Source organism: Lycium ferocissimum, chromosome 1 (genome assembly GCF_029784015.1).
Source record: "Lycium ferocissimum isolate CSIRO_LF1 chromosome 1, AGI_CSIRO_Lferr_CH_V1, whole genome shotgun sequence".
Classification (NCBI taxonomy): domain Eukaryota; kingdom Viridiplantae; phylum Streptophyta; class Magnoliopsida; order Solanales; family Solanaceae; genus Lycium; species Lycium ferocissimum.
This window is the reverse complement of record NC_081342.1, coordinates 58,312,132-58,332,205: the sequence shown is the minus strand read 5'-3', so window position 1 is coordinate 58,332,205 and position 20,074 is coordinate 58,312,132. Positions and strand designations below refer to the sequence as shown.

At 36.9% G+C, this 20,074-nt stretch overlaps 1 protein-coding gene across 1 annotated transcript; it reads right to left on the bottom strand.

The window, feature by feature from the left end:
• Positions 1-14,406: 14,406 nt before the first annotated feature.
• On the bottom strand, positions 14,407-19,183 carry LOC132030265 (cation/H(+) antiporter 15-like). The gene is made up of 4 exons (XM_059419830.1): positions 18,663-19,183; positions 16,606-17,571; positions 15,659-16,350; positions 14,407-15,266 (listed from the first exon to the last, which is right to left on the bottom strand). Exons 1-4 carry the CDS (start codon positions 18,885-18,887, stop codon positions 14,639-14,641), a joined length of 2,511 nt encoding a protein of 836 aa, XP_059275813.1. The 5' UTR covers positions 18,888-19,183; the 3' UTR covers positions 14,407-14,638.
• Between the last annotated feature and the right edge of the window lie 891 nt (positions 19,184-20,074).

The window sequence follows — 20,074 nt, the reverse complement described above, 5'->3', positions numbered from 1 at the left end:
GGCTCAGTGCCGCTATCCTCCCGGTAAGCCTCCGCGTACTCCTTTGACGTTATTTACCACCTCGATGTCCTCGATTGCTTTGATCTTATCCGGGTTAATCTCGATCCCCCGATTTGACACCATGTAACCGAGGAATTTACCAGACCGGACACCGAAAGCGCACTTCTCCGGATTGAGCTTCATATTATATCTTCGGAGTACGTCAAAGGTTTCCTGCAAATGTTTTAAATGGTCCTCTGTTTCCAGGGACTTAACAACCATATCGTCAATATAAACTTCCATCGTTTTTCCTATTTGTTCTTCGAACATTCCGTTAACTAGGCGTTGATAGGTTGCCCCGGCATTTTTTAATCCGAATGGCATTACATTGTAGCAATAAGTCCCGTGTCGGGTAATGAAAGATGTTTTCTCTTGATCTTCCGGGTGCATCCGAATTTGGTTGTACCCGGAGTAAGCATCGAGTAAAACTTAACATCTCATGCCCGGCCGTTGCATCGATCATTCTATCGATGTGGGGCAACGGAAACGAATCCTTCGGGCATGCTTTGTTTAGATCCTTATAATCAACGCACATTCGAAATTTATTACCTTTCTTCGGCACTACCACCACGTTGGCCAGCCAATCCGGGTATTTTACTTCCGAATGGAGCCTATTTTTAAAAGCTTTGTTACCTCATCCTTTACGAAGGCATGCTTTGCCTCGCCATGGCCTCCGCTTACGCTCTCGCCAGGGAAAATCTCCCATCGAGACTAAGCTTATGAGTTGTCACTTCCGGCGACACACCTGTCATATCTATATGCGACCATGCAAAACAATCGGCATTAGCTTGAAGAAATTTAATTAACTTGTTCCTGAGCTCCGAGGTTAACCCCGTGCCCGTATATATACCTTCGTCCGGTAGATATTCGAACAAGATGACTTGCTCCGGCTCTATTGTAGATTTTGTCGCGTCTGACTCATCCGGCAAGACGAATGATCTAGGTATGTTGAAGTCGTCTTCTTCGTGCCCCGTGTCCAATCCTTTTTTGCTCCGTTCTTTGGACCGTTAACGGTAATTGCTATTTGGAATCCTTCTCCCGGATGATCCTTCCTTTTGACCGGCTTTTTGAATAGAGGTGATGATTCTTCGACCGCGAACATCTCTCTCGCGGGTTGTTCTCCCGGATAGTTTTTATCCCTCGGAGTCGGGAACTTCAGCCGGTGATGTAAGGTAGGACGCACGCGGCTCTCTCATGCTACGTATCCACGGCCTACCCGGAATGCGTTGTATTTCATATCCCCTCGATTACATAGAACACGGTCACGGGATGGTGCCGTCGATGTTGGTGGTAAGGAGATCTCGCCCATCGTAGTTTCACTCTCGCCATGTTGAATCCACTAAGCACCGGGCCACCGTACGATCCGGTCGAGTAGCCCTAACTATTCAACCACTCTCCTTTGGATGATGTTGCCGAGCTACCCGAGTCGATTAGAATACGCTTAATCGAGATTTAAAAACAAGAATAGAAATTACCGGTGCATCATTGTGTGGTTGAATGATGCCTTCCGCATCTTTGTTACTGAAAGTGATGGAGCCTTCGGATGCATGATCCTAGCTGCGCTTTTCACGAACAGTGGTAAACCTGGCTCGCTTCATTACCGGCCCTCTAGGGACATCTGTACCCCCGATTATCATGTTGATTATATGCTGAGGCTCTACCGGTTCACCCCGTTTATTCGACTCCCTTTCCTTGTAGTGGGTTTTGGCCCGCTCACTCAGGAATTCACGAAGGTGCCCGTTTTTCAGTAATCGAGCCACCTCTTCTCGTAACTGGCGACAGTCTTCAGTTCTGTGACCATGAGTACCATGGTATTCACAAATCATGTTCGGGTCCCGTTGACCGGGATCCGACCTCAATGGCCTCGGCCACCTTGCCTCCGGAATGCGACCTATGGCCGACACAAGGTCCGAGGTATTGACATTAAAGTTGTATTCTGATATTCTCGGCGGATCCCTGTTGGTTGCCGAACTTCCGACTTCGCTTCTAAACGACAACCCCCGGCTATTTGACGGACGTTCGGTTCTTCTATCTCCTCTGCCGGAGTATGCGATTAAGACCGGACCTCGATTTTTCCGGTCTAAAGTTTGTTTTCTCCGACTGAGGATACGGCCGATATCTTTCCCTTGATGACCGTATCTCCGGATCAAAATTTCTTCTAGACCTCTCAAGTCCTTTACCGCATTTACCGGACTCGGAGGAAGTTCTAGCTGATCGTCCTCGACCGGATTTTGGACTCGTACCGGTTGTGTACGTACGCCTGTGTCACGACCTCATATTCTAGCAAATTTTCCTTGAGTTTGAACGAAGCGTCGAACTTCGGGATTAAGCCCTTTGGTGAACGCTTGTGCATCCCATTCCTCGGAACCGGAGGGAGTTCCATCCGTTCCCTTTGGAAACGATTGACGAACTCCGCGAGAATTCATCGTCCCTTTGGGCTATCCGGAAAATATCCGCCTTTCGGGCTTGGACCTTTCTGGCCCCGGCATGAGCCTTTATGAACGCATCCGCGAGCATTTCAAATGAAGTGATCGAATGCTCGGGCAGATGGTCATACCATGTTAACGCTCCCTTTGACAACGTTTCCCCGAATTTTTTCAGCAACACGGACTCGATTTCGTCTTCTTCGAGATCGTTACCCTTTATAGCGCAGGTGTATGAAGTCACGTGCTCCTGAGGGTCCGTTGTGCCATCATATTTCTGGATGTCCGGCATCTTGAACCTTTTTGGGATTAGCTTTGGAGCCGCACTTGGGGGAAAAGGCCTCTGAATATACCTCTTCGAGTCTGGTCCCTTCAAAATGGGCGGAGCCCCCGGAATCTAGTCCACCCGAAAATTGTAGGTCTCGACCCTTTTCTCGGTTGAATCTACCCGCTTGGCCAACGTCTCGAGCATTCTCGGCACCTCGGTAGACGAGCTCGCTCCGACCCGTTGCTTTCAACCATTCGGGCTTCTTCTCTCCGGGGTTCGGTAGCACCCTTGCTTCTTTCCGGAGTCGTTTCATCCTTCTTGTTCTGTAGTTGGGCTATCGCGACTCCCTGCTCAGCAATAGCTGCTCTTTGTTCCTGCAACATTTCAAAAATAAGGCGCAAGTTAATATCGTCCGGGACATCCGCACTTTCCGCCATGAGCCGGGTCACGTGTGCACTGAAAGTATTTAAGGGATCGGGGAGCCGGCTGAGCGGCGTTCTCCTGGTTCACGGTATTTTGACGGTTGAGGCCCTCCCTCGAATTGACAGAATCCGGGCCAATGGGATTCACTGGTAGCTCCTGTGGTCCGATGTTATCGTTTTCGGCCACAATCTCATTGTTAACGTGGCCGGATTCTCCACTGTTTGCCATTTTGTCCGTTTTTGAAGAGACGAACAAATGGAACTGAAACCCTTAGACGAGTTGCAACCGAGATCAAAAGACCACTATTATCCAAGGCCCCACGGTGGGCGCCAAACTGTTTACCTCGAAAATGGGTAATAAGTTAAATTTGTGAGTGAGGCAAAGGATATGTGGTGTTTTAATCTATATTTTGAGGAATAAAAGAAAGTCGAATCTATTCGGTTTGTTAAGGGCTTGAGCAAATAGTGAACTGATATATTGAAGGCTAAGATGTTTATATCTATGTATAAGAGACAAATTTTTATATATCTATATATGTTAGATGCAACGTTGAATAAGGAGATTTAATGAACAGTTCCAGTTATAACCGGACTAAAAATCTGAAGAACACTAGGCAAGAGAAATTTTATAATATATTTGAAGTACAAAGTTTGTGGATCAGAAAAACCAACCCTCAAAATGAGAAAATGACCCCTATTTATAGTTTTCTTCTATGGGCCTCCTATACATCATGGGCCCCTTTTAGGATAAAGAAAACCTAATATGGATAAGGTTAGGTCGTACGGTCTGACACCCGTACGACTGTCGAGTGGCAGATTCCCACACGTGGCGGGCGAATAACCGATTATCCGGACTAACGGCCACGATCAGAATGGTCACGAAGAAACCGAGCTAACGGCCACGACTGATCTCGCTGTATTCGAACCGGGCAAACGGCTACAACCAACTCGGCCATATAAGGATCGGACACCGGACCAACCACGATAAGGAGTTATCTCCGGATACAACGAATTCATGCAAAGCTTCTTCGGATCAGACACTACCGTTCGTTCTCCTCCTTTTACCAACCCCGAGTTTCACCGGACAAACTTTACCCGGTTTTTACCGTATACAGTAATCTTGTTCTTTTCGTATTATGTTTCCTCTCTCTCTCTCCATCTTTCTTTAGTTTAATAGAGTATTGTTTATTTTTTTGTTGCTCAAGACGTGGTTTGAGGAGTTCAACAAATTTTGGATAGGATTTAGTAGTAAAGATCTATTTCGATTGGGTGTGGAATGTAAAGTCAACTAAATTGTAAAATCTAGTTGACCTGGTTCTTGAACGATTATATCCAATTTCATGAATGAAAAATGGTAAATTTCAAAATAAAACTGTGCCGAAATAAAAGAGTTGCAAAAACCCGACTAAACTGATGAATTTTCACAATCAAAATAGTGCTGCTATTTATTTTTGCGAGAGTCAAAAAAAAAGTTTGAAGATATAAGTGTGTTCATGGGTCGGTTGTGGGTTAAAACCAAAACCAAACCATTCTAGTCGGTTTTTAAAATTCTTAAAACCAAACCAAACCAAATATAATACATATCCATCGGTTTGGTTGTAGTTGGTTTGGGTCCGTTTTTCGGTTTTTAAGAAAACTATTGTTAATTTCTCTCTTTCATGTTTTTTTTTCCCTACAATTAAAAGAGAATTTCTATCCTTTTCCAACTTATAATCCCGTTATTACCATTTTATTGCGGTAGCTATATAATGGTAAATTTCATGGTTGTTTTTTAAACAAAAGAGTTTGAATTCATAGATCTGTTTTTTGAAGTGGGGTTAAGGTATAAAGTTCATAAGCCTATTAGATATAAATAAATTTTTTACTGAAAGTATACAAATTATTTGAAAGTATTTATAAAAATTAATATATTGTATATATAATTACAAAAATTATGTATAAAATTTGTTGATTTGGTTCGATTTTTTCTTCGGTTTGCTTTTAGTAAAACCAAAACCAAACCGGATAATATTGGTTTTTAAAAATTTTAAACCAAACCAAACTCAACCCGAAAATTATCGATTTATTTAATCTGTTTGGTTCAGTTTTCGATTGGGATCGGTTTTCACCAAACCGTGAACACCCCTAGATATCACTTTAATTGTGTCCTCTCGTGGAGGGAAAAAATAAAAAATCCTCCCTTGAGATCATGCCCTACCTAGCTCTCCAACTAATTGAAATTAAGTATTGATTATTGCTGCACACCCACATTAGCTTCAGTGTTTAAATATTAAGATATTTTTTAGTTAGACATTTTGGTGATATCGATGATGTTCGTGCTAATTTATGTGTACCTCAACTATTTTATCTAGTACCTGCAACTTATCACCAGTACAATTATCGAGTAACTTTGTCCATCAAAACTTAACAGATGAAAAGAATCATCTAGTGTTTCTCATTGCCGTTGAGTTTGGAACCCTAATATTCAAGGTTTACACCCATTTTAATTAACCAACTAGATCACACCTTTGGGTGCATAATCTTCTAGTTAGATTAGATATTATATGTAGCAATATAAGGATGAACGAGAGATATAAATAATCCCTACTGTTATATAACTATTTTAAAGACAAAATCAATGAGTATTAAAATAAACAGCTGCAAATCAGGTGAATGAATATTGAAACTTCACCCAAATTATCTTGAATCTGATGCACAATGTTAGAACTTTTACATTGGGACCATCTGTTTAGTGCCTATGTTGTCACAGGGGCAATGACAATGAAAGTTGTACTAATTCAAAGTTCACACAATAAAGAAATTATGTTTGGAAGCTTCTTTGGAACCCCCCCAAAAGAAGGTGTAAAGACAAATATTGTGATGAAACTCCCAGGAGTTCATTGCGAAAAAAGCAATTATTTACAAAAAAAATTGGTTGAGGAAGCACGCTCATACTTTGTGGTTTGGAAAATCCTGAAGACATCAGCTTCAAGTTGTCCTGTAATTTTTTTAGTATATTAAGGTTTTGCACCCAATTATGCAATAAAATGGTGAAAGGGGTCCAGATTTTGAAGATCAGAGTTTAAATTTTAGTTACAATAAAAAATATGAGGCCACTTTTTCCGATTTTTAAAACGATTTTGGTGAACAAAAAATAACTCAATATTTATATTGATAGAAGGTAACATACCTTTGGTGAAATAAATCGAATGTTTCCAAACTGACACTTACGTCATTGTTATTGAAAAGAAAACTATTTTAATTTTTAGGGTTGAAAAAAGCAATTCAAAGTTGCATACTGTCAAAACTCAAAGATCTTAATAGATCAAAAGTAAAATAACATAAAATAACTTTTTTTGTCACACTATCCTTTTAATAATTCAACTCAACGGCAACTAATGTCATTAATTAGGCGGCTAGTTTGACAAGAGGTCAAATTCTATGCTCGTGTAATATTAGCTGTCACAGCCCTCTCCGCCGTCTTCAAATATATATGAGACATTTCTTCTAGAAAAATAATCTCTTGCATGAGGTTTCTATTTATAGTGAGTTGAAAAGTCACATGTGATTTGACTTTGAAAATAATCGCAAATAATTATAGTGCTTGATTTATTTATCTAGCTAAGCAATTATTTGATCAATAATTAATTGATTGTAACGGCAGGAGCACACCTACACTTTCCAGTTCTCAAAATGGATCAAGAATTATCGGTAATTGCACCATAATACTAAATTAAAGATGGGACATTTCGGATTTCTTTTATATTTTTTCAAACAATATGAGAATTTCTTTTTATGAGGATGATGTGTTGAAAACACTTGTAATTTCAAAGTTGAACTGACCATAAGTCAGACTTTCCAAATTCCAAACCACATAATAGGTCACTTCTAATGCACAAATTCGTTTCTAATCACAAAAGGATCGTGTAACGCATGCATGATAATGCTTAATCGCTATGACTTGAAAGAATGCACCTTACCTTTTCTTTTTATTTTTTCTTTTGTTGATTTATCTAGCCAGCTAGTGTCGCTACTCACTCCTAAGCCCTTTTGTGTTCTCCTCAGGTTTCAATTGAAAGTAAATCTAGGTGAATATTTCTTTTATAATCAATTGGTTAACTATATATCGTTATTTAGATAAAGCAAACTTAATGAGGTGCAGATGATCAGTAACCCAATTAGCTTTTTGGTTTTCCACTCGGTATTCATATTTGTATTGGTACCCGATTAAATTCGGATTCGGACCACTACCCAATTAATGGTAAGATTGATATCAAACTATTACACTTCTTTACATATTGTAGATATATTATATTTAATTTAGCTAGGCTCCTTTTTGCTTAGCTTAATGAGTTGATTGTCACATTTTATCAAGCAATCATTTGGCTTTTGTGTCTCAAAAGACACTACAATGGAGGAAAGTTAAAATTTCTCGGAATTAATTAAAAGCTAACTAAAAAAGGCCCATATAGATATTTTGGGTAGTTAAAAATTAACCCTAGTTAGTGTTGCTGCATTTATATTAGGTCTAGTACTGGAAATGATCAGTTGCACGTTCGTGTTGGAATAAGTGTGAGATTTAAAGAATTTATTTTATACAGTACCTAATTTATTAGAAGAAAAATATAATGCATTGAGATGAAACCTGTCTTTATAGAGGGGAATGGATATAAATAATCCATATAACCGATGCTAAAAAATTAGGCTGAGAAATAGTTGACAGAAAATAAAAATTTAAAAAGCAATGCTACGTCTACCAGAATTGGACTGTTGTCTTTCAATTTGCATAAAACATTTCATGGGGCATAAAATGTCAAAGATTCAAGTTTTCAAATTTTCGAAGCTGCAAATTGTCCAAGTAATTAGGGAGGAAGAAGGAATTGAAGTCATGTTCACTACTAGAATTAGATCTATGACAACGGATTAACAAATTGCAATGGACTATCTATTGCGACGGTTATACATCGCAAAAGGATCTTGACTTTCTTAAAACACTTTTTCAGTTGGACCGTTGCAAGATGTATCCATTGCAACAAGTATTGTAACTGTTGCAATAGATACACCAACAACAACGGTTAATTGGATAAAAATGCTATTGCATCGACGGTAATTACTAGGAGCGTCACTTGTTCTTCAGAAATCGATTGAATCGAGCCGCACTGAATCGATTATTAGATTTCTTTTAATAAAACCGCAGGTTTCTATGTAAATTTATAACTATACCGAAAATTAGGTTGGGTTCTTAATTTTATAGAAATAAATAAAAAATATACAGAACTATACCGAATAAATTTATATGTATAAAATATATGTTGTATATTGGTTCTAAAATAAAAAGACAATAAAATTGTCATGGGTTGGGGTGATAGAAATTTCTACAAGTCAATATGTAATTAACACGTTCTTATTTATGAACCTATTATGTAACTAGTGGTGTGTGTCTGCGCTTCGCGCGGTTATAAAGACCTCACTGAGCTTACAATTTTTTTTTCTTCATAATATTGGAGTGTGAGTTTTTTAAAACTTTAAATATTTGAAACACTTTATTCTTCTTGAAATTCAAAAGCTAATATTACCACTTAGTTGAATGCATTTCTCTGACTTTGAGTTTCGTATTAGTATAGCTGATGCTGGAAAAAAAATTGGTCAAGAAACTGATCTTTTTAAAAAGGTATGTAAAGAAAGAAATAAATTTGCAGAATAATTGATATAGTTTATTGTAAATAACTTTTTCCGTCATTGTAGAGTTAAATATTAAAAATAACTAAAAGTAGGCTTTTGCAAAAAAAAGGCACTTTACCTTTTCTTTCAAACATCACGTAAAACCTCTTGTTTCCTCAAATGTATGGGAAGGTTTTTAGATATTAACACCCGAAAGTTCCCTTTCTTGATGGTACCACAATTATTTTCTTTTATCTTGCATTTTACTGCATGATATCACCATTTTGAACTCGGGAAGGAATGTACCACTTAATTTGTTGAGAATTGAATAATTTTTTGAATTGGTCTTTGAGTTGATGAGTGACAATTCTAATAAATAATTGATCACTCTCTGTTTATTGTTTTAATTACTTGCTCATGTCTTACATCGTCTTTCCAAAAAAAAAAAATAGCGTAAATTTCGATTGTAAGTAGGAGAATGCAAAACACTTAAGCACTCAAAACAGTAGATTCAAATTACCCACAAGAAGTTCTAGAAAGAAATTGTTCAAATCGATCTAACTAAATGAAAATGTTGGCCTAGGTGACATATTCTTGTGATCCAATTAAAACAGGAAAATAAGTTAAGTCTATGAGCAACATTTGTTTTGGATATCAGCCATATGCTTGGTTAGTTTTAAACATGCTAATTTTCCAAAATACTTAAAACACTCATTGCTTGAATGAGCTATATTATCAGAATATTTAATTATATATTGTCATCTATCCCTATATTTTAGCTTGTAGTAGTCTGCAGACATTAACAATTTACAATTAAGAGTTTGGGACCTTGATGCTTTATAGATCTATCCAGCTTCAAACTTTCAAATCTTGTGAATCATTTCCGGTTTTGGATGAATAAATCAAATCTGAAATTTGAGTTAATGTATAAATGATAGGCATAAACAGAAAACTTAAACAATCAAATTCGCAAGTGCAGCTTGAAATGCGTATTCTTGAGAAACCTCCAAAGGAAACAATATCTAGTGTTAAGATTTCACATACCCTGTCAAGTTAAGGAATATTAGGAAATTCCGTTATTTGCTTTAGATTTAATTCTCGCTTCACTACGGCAAAATAGTGAGCAACCATGTCACTGCATGGTCCATGTACCTGCATCTCCAAAATTATCTCATTAGGCAAAAATCGAAAACAATATAGGTTTTATTATTGTTCCAAAAATGACGATGGAGAACTGATACATTCTTAATCTCCATGATGGTTTATATATTGTATAAGGGAGAAGTGGTGCATTACGGATATTTTGAATACAGACACACACGTTACATAAAGTAGGGAAGATAAACCATCCATTTGGAAGTTATTTAGAGCTCCCATTTACATAGCACATGAATGACATTGATCTGGAATATGTACAACAGACCTTACATGAGGGAAAATAAACCACTCATTTATAAGTTATTTAGAGCCCCTATTTAATAGAGTATTTGAGTTTTTAAAATATGTTGAATGAACAAAATGAAAGAAAAAAAGCAAAAAGAGGAGAAAAAAGATAAATAGGTATGGAGGTCATAGAGAGGTGCCACATCACCTTGTCTATGCCTAGCTTTATAATATATATTGATTGATTTCTATTGAAATAAATTAATACCAGCATCTTGAGTAGCAATAAGCAACTACAGTATTCCAACGATCTTAAGTAGCAAGCCATAATGTATTGGATATTCTTCCTCTCGTACGATTTATATTTCTCTTATTCGATACTTAATCTTAGTAAACTTAGTTCTTGAATCTCATCTTGCAATGCATTCTACCGTGCTAACTTTTATTGATCACTTTTACATGACATAGAAAAACACCAAAAATTAATTGAACCCTACCAATGTCAAAAAGAAACTGAGATGATTAAAATGTTTTTGAAAAATCTAATTTTAATTATATAAAATAACATAACTGAAAAATTAGTATGATATAATTTTTTTTAAATTAACGGGCTGAACCGCACCATCAACACCCCTTTAACCATTCTTATTTTCCCAAGTCTCCCGCCTTCTTTTCTAATTTTTTATTACTCCATAAGTTTTGGAGTCTCTATTTGGAACACATCGACCCCAAAAGACCATCGATCAAAGCTTCATCAATAGTTTTAAGGTTTGTTTCTTCTTCTCTATGTTTCTTTTACTCGAGATTGTTCCTTCTTTGTTTGTATGTTTTTGTAGTTATGTTTTCAAACTTCTGTGTACGTTGAAAATGTATTCTACTGTAATGGATTCTTTGAGTTTTGCTCTATTTGTCCTAGTTAGGGTTCGAATTGCATATTATTTTTTAAAATATAAGATGCAATTCAAACCCTAATAATATGCATATTATTTTTTGCATGTTGCTATCAGTGTTATTGTGTGGCCGTGTGCAGTAGCGGATTCAGGATTTTCATTTAGGGGGTTTGAAAAAAACAACAAAAGTTAAATATAAAATATAATGTTAGTGGGAATCAAGGTCGCTAGAGACAATTTTAAACACCCTGGACCGCTTGAGCTAAACTTTTGTATTTGTTCAGGGTATTCAAAAGTTAATATATGTACATAAACACAGAAAATTTATCCTATATATACACTGTAACTTTTTCTTTGAACACCCTCGGCACCCTCAAAATCCGCCCCTGGCCGTGTATTTTGTCTCACACTCATATTCGGAATGTTGTCCAGAAGTCTAGTTCCACTAGATTACACAAAACGATTGCGTGTAACGCTGATGATATTGTCTATTTATCTGATGCAAAATTATAGTTGTCAATTATTTATGTTATTGCGTCCTCCCACTGTCCTTTATTTCGTGAACTTGATGATTGCTTGTCCTACTGTTGAGTGTTTTCTCGCTTTTCAACAGGGTAGGCTTGGTGTTAATCTGGGCACCATGTCTGTCGTAGTATTAGCCTTATTAGTGTAGGTTCTTGCTTTTTGATATCTGTTACCATATGTTGTTTATTGTGTATTGGTTATCGCACTATTTCGTTGTTGTTTACTGTTCTTTGCTCTGAATGCTCTGTACTGCTTTCCGTATTAGTTGTCATGTTTTCTTCACTGTCGTATTTCCTTTTTCATAACTGTTGTGATTTGCTACACTTGAGCCGGGGGTCTTTCAGAAACAGCCTCTCTACCTCCTCGAGGTAGGGTAAGGTCTGCTTACACTCTTTCCTCCCTAGACCCCACTTGTGGGATTATACTGGGTATCTTTGTTGTTGTTGTTGTTGATGATGATTCCTCATCCTACTGTTACAACATCTCAGTTAGAAATGCTTTTCTGGTACACTGTTTGTTGTTGCATCCATTGCTCTGCTTATGTACTGCCGAATTAATGTAGTTATATTCCCTTGTGAATTTAATCCTAGATTTTCAATAAATATACTGGCCTTTTTTGGATTTGGTGTGTTGTGCTTCTAGTCTGATGCAATATGTTGAAGATATTTTAATATGCTACTGAAAGTTGGCTTAACTTTACCATTTCCTGAGTAATATTCTGGCCATTACAACAATATATTCCAGATGCAAAAACATATCATAAATATTGAATTCTAAGAAAGAGGGAAGAGGGGGAAAGTAAAGGCCAAAGAACAAAAGACAAATAAGGGTTGCACAAGACGAAAAATCAGAGGTAGTGCTACGCTGCGAGGGGAATGTAAAAAACAACAATAGTTCCACATGAAGGTCCTTATATGGAATGTCAAAAAGATCGGTGAAGCCGAGAAGCAGAGAAAGGCCAAAGATTATATAAGAGCACAAGAGCACAAAATATAGTTCCACAACTAGTATATATAGTCTGTTTAATAGTTGCTTAACCCTGGTTAATTTATGGCATTTAGAGCAGCAATTTAACTTCTTTCACTTGTAAAGAAAGGTCTACTTCAAATTAGAGATGTGCTTGTATATTTGCATATTGCTGATTTATACCTGATACAATGGTTTTTAATTAGAGTTGTAACTATATTTTGTATATTCTAATATATATTCTGTGTGCTTGCTTGTAGATCTGTCTGTATGGCTAGTACCGAGGTAGAGGGAGATGTAGGAGTACCAGCTGGTATAGAGGGAGACCCTCCCCTTTTGCTCACGGCTGCACAGATTCATGAACTAAAGAGTTGTTGAAGATCAGAACTGCAGAGCTGTCCAGCAAAAGTGTAGATGAGATTGCTGCAGAAGTATGATAGAGTGTTGAAGCTGCGAAAAGAATTTTATCGGAGTCTGAAGCAAAGGCGGAGGAAGTGGTCAATCTTTTCAGTAATGTTGCGGTAGCTCTTATGATCATCAAGACTAATTTTGTATGGTAAGCTCCTTGTTGGACAACATCTCTAATAATTCTTTGTTATCAGTTGTGGTTTTTTAATACTATGAAATGCTCAATTCCAACTTGCCCTTGATTTTTTCTTATTGTTGCAATTTTATGAAACAGGGAAAGTGTATTTGGAGCAGAACTAGTTGCTAAGTTTCCCTCATTGGGGAAAGGATTTCTTCTTTCACTTTTTTTTTTTTTTTTTTGGGTGTCATCTTTAGGTGCTAATTTTCCCTCAGGGGGAAATTACTTCTTTTTTTTGCGTCATCTTTCGGTGGAGCAATTAGTTGAATGCTAGGGCTTCTCAATTGCAAATGAGAATACTCTTTTTTTTTGTGGATATGGAAATGAAATGCTTGGTTGAAATGTTATGGACCTACTCAGTAGGTTACCCGTATGGGCTTTTTCTTTGATACAAATGTGTTTCAAAATTATATGAGAACGTTAATTCTGTTCCTTACTTTAAGATGAAGCATCTCAGTCATGTCAAAGATTGACTGAAATTTCCAAAATTTCTTATTAGCCTGTCTTGACCTGAGGATTGTATATTACTCCCTCCATTCCATAATAAGTGACTTTTTAGGTTGAGAAATTGCTCACTCCTAGAAAATTAGAAGTGTTTTTTACTAACTTACCCCTAATTAAATGCCTAGAAAAAGAAAAACTTAATGATTCTTGATTATGTAAACAAGGGTCATTTTGGAAGAGGAAGATCAATTTCTTCTTGAAATCCTAAAGTACTACTTATTTTGAAATAAAATAAAAAACCTAAAACGTCACTTATTATTAAAATGGATGGAGTAAATAACTAGATGTGATGCTGTTGAGGAGAATGAGAGGGCTACATGAGGGCCGGGTAATTCAGACACATATCAGGGCCTGTTTGGTCGGGGATAATTCACTTTTTTTCTGAAACTTTATTCCGGAATCATGTTTGGACTTAGAATTGTTACATTTTTTTTGGATTCAACTCCATATTCCGGAATTTGAAAAACTCCAAAAACCCGTTTTCATATTTTTCATTCCAAATCACTCACTAAAATTCAAAATATTTAAGTTGTATTCATGTCCAAACAGTTCTATTTCCAAATTTCATTTTTTCAAAAGTTGATCCATTTCTTTTCCTTTCTGTTTAATTAGATAAAATGTTTTCACTAATAGTAAATAGAATTGTTTTTCCAAGGGTGTGTGTCTCTGTCTATCAGTCTATATATATATATATATATATATATATATATATATATATATATATATATATTATTATGAGGGCTGAAACACTTCTCTATACTTGGGAAATGCTTAAGTATGAATGAACTTTTTTTGTTATCTTCCCCCTTTTCTTTTAGTTTCTTGAGTTCCACATTTAACAGTGTAGAGAATATTTAGCCGAATATCGCACATTGTTATTACAATTAGTTGAAAAGAAATCAAACATTATCATTCAATTCCGCTTAATTCATCCTTTCCAGGTGAAAACCAATACATTTTATGAAGTGTTTGTCATCAGCCTAAGCTAAGACTTAGTTTTTTTCGACTCGTGGCATAGCTTCCGGCCGCCTCCTAAAACTAGAAAACACGTCCCCTGCTTCACTATCTGCGCGCTGCATGTCCATGTCCATGTCCATGTCCATCCCAATTCCTGCTATCCTTTCACTCATTGATCCATAAGAATTTACCGAACCATCTCCGATTGGCTTAACATATTGCTGCATCACCAGCACGGAGAATGAGGAGTCAAATTCAGATGTGACTAAAAGATCACCAATAGCCCCGAGCTCGGGACAGTCACACCAATCGACTAGACCAGCTGTTAGTGGGGATACCATGCCTCGACCTTTTCCTACGATGTAGAGATCGTAGTTATGTTGGTCCATTAGTTTTATAGCTTTAACAGCCTCTTCCACATCATTCAACAACAATTCTATGTATTTTACTGATTTGTCATTTGCTGTGCTGATCTTGAACCTGTTCAAGAACTCTTCATCCATCAACTTTTCACTCTCTTTGTCAATTTGGATATTCACATGATTTTCTTCAGCAAACTCCGTTGGTTCTATATCGGAAGCACCTTCGTCTGGAATGAACTTTACCACAGTTAAGCGTGTATCTGGACGATCAACCATTCTCGATGCATAAGCCAGAGCTTCCCTGACATTAGAGGTGGCAAAATTAGTCCATGAAAACACAAACTTCCCAACCCGTCTAAGTTTGGGCCCAACCCATTTCAGTCCATGAAAAAAGGGGCTGATGTGCAGCCCAAATTGATCCATGAAAAATTTGCCAAAATATTTTTAAAAAGATATTTTTTTTCAATTGATATATTATATATAGCCATAATAAAAGAAAAATAGGTTTATCAGATACTAAAAATTTATAAAAGAACAAACAAAGAAATTAAATCTTAGTAAGAATTGAGCGGGTGGGGTTATGACCCGCCTTTTAGTCCATTTTAGCCCAACCCATGTAACTTTTGGGCGGATGGTTAACTCAGCCCATTTTGTCCCGCCCAAATTCACATCCCGCCCATTTGACCCCTCTACCTGTCATCAGGACCTCCGAAGAAAAGGACAATGATATTTTTTGCGTAGTCGCTCGTCTCAGAAAGGCCACGATCGATAAGGATTCCTACAGAACAAGGGGCATTAGCTAGGACACCCTCGTTGACAGCCCGAATTTCAGGGTTGACATCCTCCATTTGACCCTCGAGACTGCGTTGTTTGTGGAAAGGGAGTATGATGAAAGCGACACGCTTGTCTTTGGCAATGTTGCATATATCTTCATCCATAGAGGGCAAAGGGGACCTTGATGTGAGTACTTGTACCATCACACCATCTGATCGTAGCTCATAGTTGTCGAAAGCAGTGATGATCTGTCTTGTCTGTGTCTCCTCGTGGCCTAGACTTCTCGAGCCTCGTTTGCCTGAGTTGTGCACTTCTAGCATAGATGATGCACGCCCGACTAGTTCTACTACTTGGAGAGCAAAGACGGTTATTGGGCATGCTGGTGTAGAATTCGATGAGCCAAGAAGGTTGATGATTGAAGGGATGTCATGTACGCCATGGATGCAAGCGAGGACTCGAAGCTCCTCCTCCAATTTTGCTTTCTGTATAGTCCTTCGTTTATGGGGCGCCAATTCCTGGGAGGGACGACACAGCATGGTCATAGGTGTGACCATCACCGTCATCACCAAAATGCCACCCACCATAAGAGAGTATAACTGGGTACTCAAAACCTGATCAAGATTTTTAAAATATGATGGTAATTAGTCAAAAATTTCTAGTAAAGCAAAGGGGGATTGGTACGCCAAAATATATAAAACCTACACACTGATTATGTCTATTATATGTATAATTTATGTATGTTTGTGTATACACTATGTATATTATATGTATATTTTCACTTAATATACAAAACCTATACATGTGCTAGCTATTATTCTTTTGAGCGGTCCAAAAACGTAATTATCCCAAAAACATATTGAATCTACCTGTTGTGCCTGACCAGCTTCAATAATGATCAAGGCCATGAGGCTCTTGGTGTTGCAAAGTACTCCAACAGCCAGGGCCTCCTTAATAGACATATCAGAGAAGAAAGTGGCAGCTACTGAGCTCAATATTTTGGCAGAAACAAATAGAATTATGTAGCCAACAATCTCATAAATGTTACCCATTTCTAGGAAATTTGTTCTGAGTCCACAAACAACAAAGAAAGTTGGCATAAGAATGCCCATCACAAAGTCATCAAGCTTATCGAGAATTTCTGCTTGAAGCACTTGGTTAGGTATGCTAAGTCCAAAGAGAAAAGCTCCGATTATAGGATGCGTGCCCAAAGCATCTGTTACAGCTCCGGAAATAGCCATCCCAGAGAGAACTGAACATATAAAGAACTCACTATATCCTTGTCCTTCTGGCATTTTTCGGATGATCCAGCCAATGGCACGACGGAGATAAAAGACACAGAACAAAGCGTAGGCAGTCGTGCAAATTATAGCCCAATGGATATTAGATGTACTACCTGTGACTACGTATCCTAGTGCAAGAATAAACCATGCACCAATATCATTAATTACAGCCGCAGACGTAGCCATTTTGCCAACGTCTGTTTGGAGGATCTTTTGTATGTCAAGTATCTTAGACAGGACAGAGAACCCTGTAACGGAAAGAGCACCACCATAGAAAATGAAACCTCTAGCTTCTTCATCGCGAGGCAGTGAGAAATATAATATTGTACCCATGACAAAAGGGATGATGATCCCGATAACAGCCACGTTTCTAGCCTTGATTCCTATTCGGAGAACAGATTTTATATCCATCTGCAATCCCATCAGAAACCCAAAGAACACAAGGGCTACATGAGCCATTGTCTCAATCACATGGAAGTTGTAGTTTGGGAAAAGCAGCCTCCTAAACTTTATGATTCTTCCAAGTGCTGTAGGACCCAGAAGTATGCCACTCTACAAAAGAAAATCATTGCTTTGTTCCTTAAACTTTTTTCTATAAATGTCCAAATCAGAGTTATTACTTGACATTCAGAGAACATTTTTGGAAAAGTTTATTGCTTAGTGCAAAAAACAAGAACATGAGAATTAAACAACACTGCATCTCAATAAACATCCAGCATATTCGTATATCATTTGGATGAATACTTCTCATGATCCTATATAGACTGGGAATTGGACAAACAAGATACAAAATAATTCATGTAAGCTCAAATAGGATTATCAAATGGATTCTTCATTCACATGGATTTATGTAAACAACTAAAGGAAACCTAAGTTTAACCACTAACTAACAAGTTGCTAGAATGCTCAATAAAATAGACAAACCAAGACTCTATTAATCTTGAACTATAATAGATTGAAATAATATCTAAATGTTAGTTGGAACAAGTAATATGAAGTCAAAAGTTCACATAATAGTAAAGAAAACTACATTTTCCCCTTGATGAAAAATGTTTTCTATGTAATCAAACACCAAACAATGACTTTCTCGTGAAAACCATTTTCGTACCAAATATACATGAAAAAGACTTCCTTTCTATCAAACACACCTTAAATGTACAAGAAAAGACTTCCGTCATACCAAACACACCGTAAATGCAGGGAAGAATCGAGCATGTCCCGTGCGGATTCACCCAAGCGGTGTCAACCGACACCCTTTCGCCGAAAAGATTACACTGTAAAAAAGAATTTTTTATGTATATATACTAAGTGTTGAACCCCCTTAATTTCATCGTATATTTATTTTTTTATGTTATGACACCCCTTAGTAAAAATCCTAGTTCCGCCACTGGGGTTCACGGGAACCCAGTAACTTTGCTCAAGCTCGATATATGTATTAAAATCTTTATTAAATATTTATAAATGTTTCTTGTGAACCTAATTAATATATTAACTTGAAATCATTACAGGAACCCGTAAACTTTAAATTCTGGACTCTCCTCTGCGTAAATGTACGCGAAAAGTTTCATGCATGGGCAAGGAATAAGAAAATTTCAAGAATACAATTTGAGGAATTAGAAAAGAATGTGAGTAAATATACTTACAATAATTTCAGCAACAAAAGGAGGTTGCCTGGTGGGTTTAAGGCAAAATACTACAAAACGGGTGATCAAGATAGCGACGGAAATCTGAACGAAGAAAAGAGGGATAATTGGTGTCAAAGGATCTGGTCCTTCCCAAACTCCATTAAACCTGTAAATGGTTTGTGCATAACATAATATTTTTTCATTTAATTTTCCAACATCAATCAATGGTTCTGGATCTGCCATTTTTCTTCTTCTAAGGCCAAAGATTGATGTTCAACAACAACAAAAAAAAGATTGTCCCTCTTATTCACAAACTTTGTGCAAATGAAAATTAGTACATCATTGTGTGAATTAAGGGAAAAGTTCTTTTCTCTTTTCTTCTTGATTTCCTAGATATTTTTCTTGAACCCCTTTTTTGTGTCTAGTCTTGTGCCAGGGCAGGGAACAACCCTGGCTACAACCCTGTATTGGGACTTAGCCACCACAACAATGGAGGTATGTATAAAATGGAACATGAGTAAAACTAAAAATAAGAACAATGATATGGTTATCACCATGTGAAAAATAGTAAAAAGTTATTTTTTTACCAACAAAGCTTTGTTCAAATTGAATGGTTTTCCGCTCACTTTGGAAGCTTAAAAACCTTTTTATGCTTTTTGAGGTTGTCATTTGACAGACAAATGAATAGAGATTATTGATAACTGATTTTGGTGTTCATTTGGCAACTTATAATGAGTTTTTTTTTTCTTCTTTTATATCTTTTGCTAAATTTAGTGTTGGAGTTAGAAGCATTTAAATATTAGTAAATTATTAAAGTGCATGACATAGATATTGATGGGCATAAAGTGAAGAAATTTGTCATTTATTCTTTGTAACTCATCTAACCACTATGACATGCTCCTCATTGTCTCCTACTAATTATCTCACTGCGCCTCAAATTATAATCCACTATCTTGACATTTATTATTTGGAAGAAATCCTACACCTACGTAAGGTGTGCTTTCTTCCTTGTGTTGTGTTCATGAGAAGTATTATGTTATAGATGAAAAGGAACATTGTATTTTATTTATAATGTGAGTTTGATGTAGTGAAAGCAGGGGTATGCAAAAACTGGCTTAATCTATAAACCGAATAAAAAAAACGCTATTGGTTTATAGGCATTAGTTTATTGGGTTAACGGTTTGTAACTTTTTTATTAGACTACTGGTTCAGTTTCTGAGTTTTAGGTTTTACTTAATAGTTAAATCAATAACCCAATAAGACTGATGTTCGGCCAAAATTGCATATATTTATCCATTGTTGCCTCACATTTTAGTACTTTTAATTATCTTTTGAGTATTATTATATTGATTTATGCTTAATAGTATAATTTTATTACGTCGGAATAAAGCGAAGTTGGATGAAAAATGTTGAAATTGAGAAAAGAGTAG

Bases quoted from the DNA above. Each gene is read 5' to 3' on its own strand.
- LOC132030265 (XM_059419830.1), bottom strand. From the start codon at position 18,887: ATGGCAGATCCAGAACCATTGATTGATGTTGGAAAATTAAATGAAAAA. The intron at 17,572-18,662 runs GTAAGTATATTT...TTTCTTTTGTAG, and splicing joins CTTTTGTTGCTGAAATTATT to AGTGGCATACTTCTGGGTCC. The intron at 15,267-15,658 runs GTAGAGGGGTCA...CTCTAATGTCAG, and splicing joins TTCGGAGGTCCTGATGACAG to GGAAGCTCTGGCTTATGCAT.